The 8896-nt window shown below is 42.6% G+C and overlaps 1 protein-coding gene across 11 annotated transcripts in view; it reads left to right on the forward strand.

Annotated features, from left to right (window-relative positions):
• Itpr1 (inositol 1,4,5-trisphosphate receptor type 1) overlaps positions 1-1489 on the forward strand; it is a 341711-nt gene extending 340222 nt beyond the window's left edge. For 10 of the 11 annotated variants that reach the window (XM_026788263.1, XM_013352965.2, XM_005364970.3 and 7 more), the window contains one exon: positions 132-546. In XM_026788263.1, coding sequence (XP_026644064.1) covers positions 132-218 — 87 coding nt within the window. In that variant the 3' untranslated portion in view covers positions 219-546. Of the gene's footprint in view, positions 1-131 lie in introns of all 11 variants that reach the window. The other variant, XM_005364968.3, reaches the window with a different exon arrangement.
• Positions 1490-8896: the final 7407 nt, after the last annotated feature.

The following is an 8896-nucleotide window of genomic DNA, read 5'->3' on the forward strand; positions in this document are numbered from 1 at the left end:
TGTGTGTACACTATTTGTAGAAAGTGGGTTTCAGTATAACCCGTAACCACAGAGGTAAATCTATGGTTCAGTGTGTGACCTGACGTACAGGAAGTGTCTGAGTGTAATGATGAAACTTTTTAACTTTCCAGATGACAGAACAGAGGAAGCAGAAACAAAGAATCGGCCTTCTAGGACATCCTCCTCACATGAATGTCAACCCACAGCAGCCCGCCTAAGCAAATGAGACAGAGGGACTACGCTCACCCTGTTTAAATTATTATCGGCGTGGGTATGGCTCATTAGTTCTCCTGCGCCCACTAAGGCTCCATGTGTTCTTAGTACATTTGTAAATACTCCGTTTTGTATTGTATGTATATGATTGCAACTCTCAGAGGTTTGGACTTATGTATTGTAATTAGCTCTGTTGGCATGGTGACCTGTCACTAGTGCCAAAAAATATTAAAAAATGCCTTTTTTGGAAGGACTACAGAAAGTTCCTGATTTGCACTTGAACCAGATTATAGATTTAAAAGTATATGACATGTATTTTGTATTTAAAACTAGAATAGCCAGTATTTATGTTTTTTATAAAGCTGTGCAATACAAATTATGCAATCACCATAACTTTGTAACTCCTGAGTGTCCTACAAGGAGTACATGTCTTTGAAGCTGATATGTTAATACTTATGTAATAAATGGTTAAATATCAAATGATGCTGCTGCCCAAATTATATTAATAGCGAGTTTCTTGCCCCTGGGCAATTTTGTACCTTGTAATTATCCTATGGTTATGCTGTTTCTCACTGCTACTGGCATTGGTGCGCCTGTCTTCTAGTGATAACTCCAGGTCTGTGAACTGCTCAAACAGCATTCATTATAAGAAAAACAACTTTAGTTTCAAAGATACTTTTAAGCTTCAAAATTAATCATTTAAGGTATTTCTTTAAGAGAAGCCCTGTTAGAGGCTAACACTTTAGCTTGCAAGGAAATAGATGGATTTTTTTTTTTAAGGGAACTTTTTACATGACGTTTGGGATAACAGCACATTGCTGGCCATTAAGTGTCATCTCCCTGGTAAATGGAATGTCACAGTGTAATCAAATGAGTTAGCTGATGGCTTATGGATTTTCATCTGAACCAACACAATACACTAGTAAACGGTTATTATGAATATATATATATATATGTATGTCCTTGGAAGACAAAGTAGGAGCTGTCCCTTAGGATGTATAGCTGCCCCTTAGCGGTCAGAGCTGAACACTGATGATGCTGTTCTGAAAGAGCCACGTTTTGCTTTTATTTCTTTGTCACATAATCTCTTTTCTGGAGAGGTGCAAAGTATTAACAGGGACAGTTTGCCACTGTTGCCTCGTTTTGTACCTGGGTCTCATTTTACTAGACCATCACTTCACAAAAGTTGAAAAACTGCGGAGTTCTGAAGCAAGTCAAGTTTGTAAATGCATAAATAATTATATTTAATAAACAATGCAGAATACTACACGGCAACTGGCTGGTGACTTTCATTTGGTATTTCCTTGTGACTTCGGAGCGATTCCAGAGTTGGGCAGAGGTAAACTACAACTGGTTTGGTTACCAGATTAATTCCGGAAATGCTGACCTGATTTGAGAAAACAAACAGTAGTTTATATTCTATGGGAAACCAGTAGAACAAATATCAGAGGGGACTTCATACGGAACTTATTCTTCTAGGTGACTGAGTACCACCAGGCTGTCACAGGTACCTGGCATGCTGTAACGAGATCCAGGGTGCTCTGTTTGGTGTGGGGATCTTTAACTTGGCATCTACCAGGTGGAGGTATCAGGAACCACTGAGGTTTGTTTGGGTCACTCCTCCATGGTCAGGGTCTGGGCATAGACCATTTGTGATACTTATTTTGATCTCACTCTTCCATCCAAATACAGAAAAACTAGTTCCCTTCTGAAGCAAAGCTGGCTGTGACTGCTCTTTTCTGATGCCGACTTCCTCTGTGTTTTGGTAAATAGAACTAATTCCCACCCAGCTCAGGGAACTGGGTCAGAATTAAATTCCAACCTAATGGGCAGTTTCAAAGCTGATACTTCCACTATAGAAACCAGGCAACCCAAAACAAATCAATTTTCCAGCCAGTTTAAAATTTTTCCATTATAAGGTAAGCCTTCAAGGGACACGTGCTTCTTGTCTGACACCAAAATGGCTCTTGGACCCAATATCACAACACTGCGCAGCCAGCAAGGACTTGCTCGTTCCCTTGGGCTTTGCCTTTGATCTCTCAAGCTGCCCAACACAGTGAGGCCGGCAGCGTGTGGGGTGTCTCCCCATGTCCCATCCCGTTCACTGGAAAGTTCTGCATTGACATGTTCAGGTGGCGGCTTTTACAGGTTTGTCGTGTCTCATTTGAATCCTGTCACCAAAGATATAAATCTTCATTCAGGCTGCCAGCTTCAGCAGAAAATAATGGAAACTAGAATGTCACTTACATTCCTACCCTGGGAATGGAGGCGTCAACACCAAAGCCCCTGTAGCAAAAACAGAATCTGCAGGGGAAGCTCCCGGGGGCCTTTGCTAGGTTACTGGTTCTGCTACCTTCTCCACACACCACCTTTTTTGACACCTCTATTTTGGAGACCAAGATCCAGGTCACCTTCAAATTTACCTCCACAGATTGCAGATGAGGAAGGAGCACTGGCGGAGAGGTTTAACCAGGGCAGTAAGAAAGCCTTGGGGCTTCATGTGCTTCAACATTTGCCACCCGCCAAGTCAAGGTTTGCTTTGGTTTGGGTTTTTTGTTTGTTTGTTTGTTTGTTGGCTGGTAGGACTGTTTGGTTTTGCTGTTTGTTTTTGAGACAGGGTCACACTTAAAAGACAACATGTTCAGTCTGTCAAACCACAGAGCAGGAAAGAAACTTACAAGATGAAACCTGGAGCCTTGGCAGGGACAGTAACTTCCTGAGCACTCGGCTCCAAACCAACAGACATCTCCTGACTTCTGTGACACAGAGCTAGTTCTTCCCCAGTCAGGGGCTTCCTGCCTTCCAGAACAGGGCTAGCCTAGTTTAGCGGCCATGCCCTCCCTACCCTTACTCTTGCATGGGAAGCACTACCCATTGATATTTCTTTTCGAATCTCGTCCATATGAGTGTCTAGAAGCTAGGAAGGACGAACTGTGGATGCTGTTTGGAGACCGAAAACCCTGTGGCAGAGATAAGCACCAGGTAAGCTCTAACATATCTGCCTTGCACAGGAGAGCTAGCGGAAGACCTCTTACTTAGCCACAGCTTTCCAAAGCAGAGCCAATCTCAACCCAGTCAAAGCAGCTCCCTGCAGATGACGGTGCTCACATCTAGTGCTGTCCCATGCTGTCCCAGAAGTCAGGGTTTAGGCGACTTTACTGAGTTCTTGTTCACTGCACTGATCTCTTGCTAACCAACTGGGATGTCGGAAAACCCCCAGCAAGATTTCGATTTTACAGAAAGTACCCAAAATTCCACTGATTTTGCATCACAAAGTGGTGGTTAAAGTTGAGTTTTGAGTAAAACGCCATGCGTGTGGTTTTTGTGGGTGGCCTTAGCTAAGAACAGCTATCAGAGCTCAATTACCTGAGGGGAGAGAGCTATGACGGCAATTATAATTAAGACAATTACGATCATAACAAACACTTTTCCACCCTTAGCAATGGGCCATGTGTAGCATCCCACAGCCAGTTCAGGAACATAACTAGCCTCCAGCTCAGCATCCGCAAGCCTAGCAACATGGAGAATTTAAATGCACAGTGCTGGCTTGTACACAGCACAGCTCAGACCATCAGATGGACTCCCTTAATGCTGGTTCTCCGAACTCATTCAATAAATTCTCTACATTACTGGGGGTATGACTTGAAAAAAAAAAAAGTAGTTAGCAAGTAAGCAACCTAACACACTTTAAGGTCAGGACAAGCCAGTGTCAAAGAGAATCCTGACACCCAGAAGTGAAACTGCATCATCCACCCCAGCCTGGAAAGAAAAAAGAAAGCTGAAAACCACCACAGAACAAGAAGGCAGAGTTTGAGAAAACCCCTACGGTGAATTCTGAACAACAACAGAGAGTCCCACAACATCCGTGCGTGCCTTACGCAGGACCCCCTGGTGGAAAGAATTCGCCAGCACTTCTGTAGTCGCCTGAGAAGACAGAGATAGGCTGGGCCACGTCGCTGGAACTCTAGACAATACCGTACTTCAACAGGATGATCCAGGAATTTAACCCTCACCTTACCAAATGTCTTCAAGTCCATCTCCTTTTTGAGTATTCATCACTCAGAGCATCTCAGAAAGTCTCTTTAGAAGCTTTCTGTGGAAGCCGTCTGGAAGATTTGGTGCCACACTGGGCAAGAAGATGGGGACTCACAAGGCTTGCCTGAAGTCTCACCCTTCCTAACGCTGAGTCCCTTTCATACAGTGTTCCTCATGTTGTGGTGACCCCCAGCCATAGAATTATTTTTGTTGCTACTTCACAAATGTCATTTTGTTACTGTTATGGATCGTAGGTAAATATCTGTGTTTCCCATAGGTCTTGGGCGACCCCTGTAAAAGGGGCATTCGAACCACCACCAGCCCGACAGGTTAAGAACCACTGGCTTAGAGGCTAAAGGTTTTCGGATCCCACATGAGTTCATGAGCAGGGTTCTTGGCAGTAAGAACCTTCATGCTAGCTCAATCACCTATGTGTTTTGACTCTGAGAAAGTTACTCTTTTCAGTTTTTAATTCTCCCTGTTTTTAAGGGGAAGATCCTTCCATTTCCTCCCACGGGCGCTGTGAACATGAAGATGCTATATGCCAAGGATCCACGCTGTCCTCTCCATCCATATTGGCCATCCCTTGTGTCTGAAAGTCTCTTCTCACACCTACCCACAGTCTCTGCTCACTATTGCACAACCGAGCTACTTTCTGTTCCTGCTAAATTGCTCTGCTGTTGTTCCTGGGGATCTTAAATCTTTATGTCTTCACATGACATGTTTGGGTCACATCCAGTCATTTTTATTTTAACTATGTTGTAACTATCGGTTTGAACTGAATAATTCATTAAAAAAAAAAAAACTTAGTCATAAAGCTCCCAACTTCCGGATAATCATTCGCATATTTGTGATCAGTGTTGGATTTAAAATCTGAATTCCTTTTTTTTTTGAAAAATATCGCAGATCTTTAACATCTGAAATTATATATTTCCTTGGTTTATGAAATATTTTCACTTAGATCATCATTTGAACTTCCCCACCGTTAATGATATAGTCTGTCTTGCATATGAATCATCCTCGATTTCACTGTCTTTCACTTAACATTTAAATATAAATTCTATGCCATATTGCATGGAACTGTGAAGACCCAGAACTTCCCTCGACAATTTCAAAGAGCCCGAGAACGTGCGCACACTCTCTGGATGATCCTGGCCACTTTAGATCTTCAATCCTGAGTCCTATTCCTTTTCCCATTTCTTCACACCATCTCCCTCTCTCCAGTCCACCCATAATGAGGACATGGCTCTCCTTCAGCGTCCGTGACAGAGGAGGAGAACAAAGAACAAGATTTCATGGAGGAATGAATATGCCACTTGTCCACAAAGAGAAGCATGTAGAACCAAAGATCCAGCAGTTACTGCCAGCTACTCTGACTTCAGAACTCAAAACCATAAGCTAAGTTGGTCCCTCTGAACCAGCAAACCCCACACTCAACATTCTTTATTAAGAAGAAACAAGACACAATGCTTAGGGTAGCCTCCATGAATGTGTGAATTCTTAACCACCTGTACCTCCAGATGTTCCCTGCTACACCCCCCCCCCCACACACACACCCAGAAACCCTGAAAGGCAATACCCCACTCATGTAGGATTGAGTCAGTTTTTAGAGCAAATCTTAGGTAGCATAAGGAAATTAAGGCCATCTGGGGTAGTAGAAAGAATTATGTCTTGTTTATTTACGAGCTATGTGTAAATTACTGAGTCACATTTTCCCCCCAACTGGGTAAAGCAAACGTGGTCTAGAATGTCTGCTAATCATAAGAAATCTAGTAGTAGCAAACAGACTTGGAGGTGGGGTGGAAGACTCTCTGGTTGCTCAGTGGCCTCACTGCCTACTATTAAACCGAAATTCGGCAATTGTCGGTAGGCAAAATGGTAGAACCATTTTGGAAAAAGTTTAGCAGATTCCAAAATTTAAACACAATGTATTATCAAAAAAATCCTGCTTCTGACAACTTAACCAGGAGAAATAAAAATATATGTCTATACAAAAACCTGTATGCAAGCCTGAGGATATTGTATTGTGGGTAGACTATTTGTATCGTGTGCTGGCTTGGTTTCATGTCAACTTGACAAAAGCTAGGGTCATCTTGGTAGAAGGAATCTTAATTTGAAAAAATGTTTCCATCCGAATGCCTGTAGGCAAGTCTATAGAACATTTTCCTGATTGATGATTGCTGTATGAAGGTCTAGCTCACTCTAAGTGTTGCCATTCCTGGGCCAGAGGTCCTAGGTGCTGAAAAAAAAAAAAAAAAAAAAAAACAAAAAAAACAAGTTTAAAAGGCCAAGAGGAGCAAGCCAGTAAGCAGCACTCCTCCGTGGTCTCTGTTTCAGTTCCTGCCTTGACTTCTTGTGATAAGACTATAACATGGAACTGTAAACCTGAAATAAACCTTTTCCTCCCCAAGTTGCTTTTGGTTGCAGCAATAGAAACTCTAAGTCCTAGGTTCAATCCCTAGCACTACATAAAACCAACCGTGGTAGCATATAACCATAATCCCAGGACTGTGAAGATGGAGGCAGAAGGATGATCAGAGAAGTTCAAAGTCATCTTCAACTACATAGCAAGTTCAAGCCCAGCATGGGCTCTGAGCCTCTATCTCAAAAAAAAAAAAAAATCAACCTGTACATACATGAATATGATATATATGAATATAACCCAATACTAGAAACAACAAAATTGTCCACCAACCAGTAAATGGGTAAGCGAATGGTGATGTGTGCACCTAACGGTGCCTGGGATGTTGGCAGCTCCTATGCTGACGGCACCACTGTGGGTGTTAGTGTGGGGCCACACACATTTTTTGGTTTGCCTTTGGAAAAAGGTCTTGCTACGTAGCCTAGGCAAGATTCACACTTGGAATTCTCCTATCTCCATCTCCCTAAATCTGACATTCCCAGGGTGACCACCATGCCTGACCTACTTTTTATCTTTTTTAGCACATTAAGTGTACACACTTTAGCTACTTCAGAGTTGAGGACAAGAACAAGAACCAAAAATCTGTTTGCTAGAGAGTCTAGTAGATATGGCAATGAACTGGAGGGAGTTGGAGGAAGGAAAGAAAGGAGAGAAAAGATGTGGTGCTCCTGATTCAATTCTTATAATTGTTTAAAAAATATAAAAACCTTGCAAATGTTTTTTTACTCAAATTTCACCTTGGCTGTAACAGATGACCAAGTAAAATAGAGGCTAAGATGCTGTGGTAGTTGAGTAAGAACGGCTCCCATAGGCTCATAGATTTGAAGGCTTAGTCACCAGGGAGCGGGATTGTTTGAAAGGTTTAGAGGATTAGGAGGTATGACCTTGTTGGAATAGGTACAGCTTTGAAGGATGTCACTGGCAGTGAGTTTTGAGGTTTCAAGAGCCCATCCTGAGCCCAGTGTCTCTCTCTACTGATGTGGGAGTCTTCTGTTTTATGTTGATTTCATTGGCTAATGAAGAAACTGACTTGGCCCTTTAATAGGACAGAAAATTAGGTAGGCGGAATAAACAGAACAGAATGCTGGGAGAAAGAAGCCCAGTCAGTCAGTCGCCATCATTCTCCCACCTGACACAGACGCAGGTTAAAATCTTTCCTGGTAAGCCACATCTTGTGGGGCTACACAGATTATTAAAAATGGGTTAATCGAGATGTGAGAGTTAGCCAATAAGAGGCTGAAACTAATGGGCCAGGCAGTGTTCAAAAGAATACAGTTTCTGTGTAATTATTTCAGGTAAAGCTAGCAGTGTGTGATCCTGGCGGGAACGTAGCCCGCCACTCCTCACTACACTATACTGTTCCAGCAACATACTCCCCACCATGACGGTCATGGATTAACCCTCTAAAACTGAAAGCAAGCCCCAAATTAAATGCTTTCTTTTCTAAGAGTTGCCCTGGTCAAGGTGTCTCTTCACAGAAATAGAACCCTGACTTTATTTTTATTATCATGTCAATATATTATCTCACATTCTGGTGGCCTATACTTTCCTAGAGGACCTAGGAAGAAAACCCATTCTCTGGCTTCTAGAAGAGTCCTTGGTTTGGTTCCAGCTCCTATTTAAAGACAGATATGGCCAGCTGAGTCTTTGGCATGAGGTATCACTGACTCTTCAGCCCACCTCTTTCATCTTTTATGATTCTGTTTCCCCCCACCAGATAACCTAGGAAATCTCTGCATCCCAAGGCTTCCTTCAACTCCTTCTGCAAATCCCCTTTCACTACATGTGGTACCATATTCACAGGGCTCTAGGATTAGGATGCAGATGTCTGCATAGGGGCCACTATTGTGCCTACCACACCTGACTGAGCAGAGTCTAGGCAAGTTATATTGCAGGCAGGAGAAGAAAATCGCCTGCGTGTTTTCAACTTCTAAGAGATCTGAATACAATTAGGAACACCACATTTTCTTATGGTCCAAACAAGCTGAACAAGTCAGGTCACCGAAATAATCTCAGAAACAAAACGAACAAAGTTATGCACACCTGAGTAAGAGCCAGTCATTTCCTGTTACATTCATTATTGATATTGGAGAACTAAGAACACACATGCACACACGTGGTTTGTGTGTGTGTGTGTGTGTGTGTTGCTAGATATTTTTCCCTTTGGGTGGTTTTATTTGTGAGGATTGATGCTTTTGGACTACTGAGAACTCAAGAACAATGGCA

The sequence above is a fragment of the Microtus ochrogaster genome, unplaced genomic scaffold (assembly GCF_000317375.1).
Source record: "Microtus ochrogaster isolate Prairie Vole_2 unplaced genomic scaffold, MicOch1.0 UNK1, whole genome shotgun sequence".
Classification (NCBI taxonomy): Eukaryota; Metazoa; Chordata; class Mammalia; order Rodentia; family Cricetidae; genus Microtus; species Microtus ochrogaster.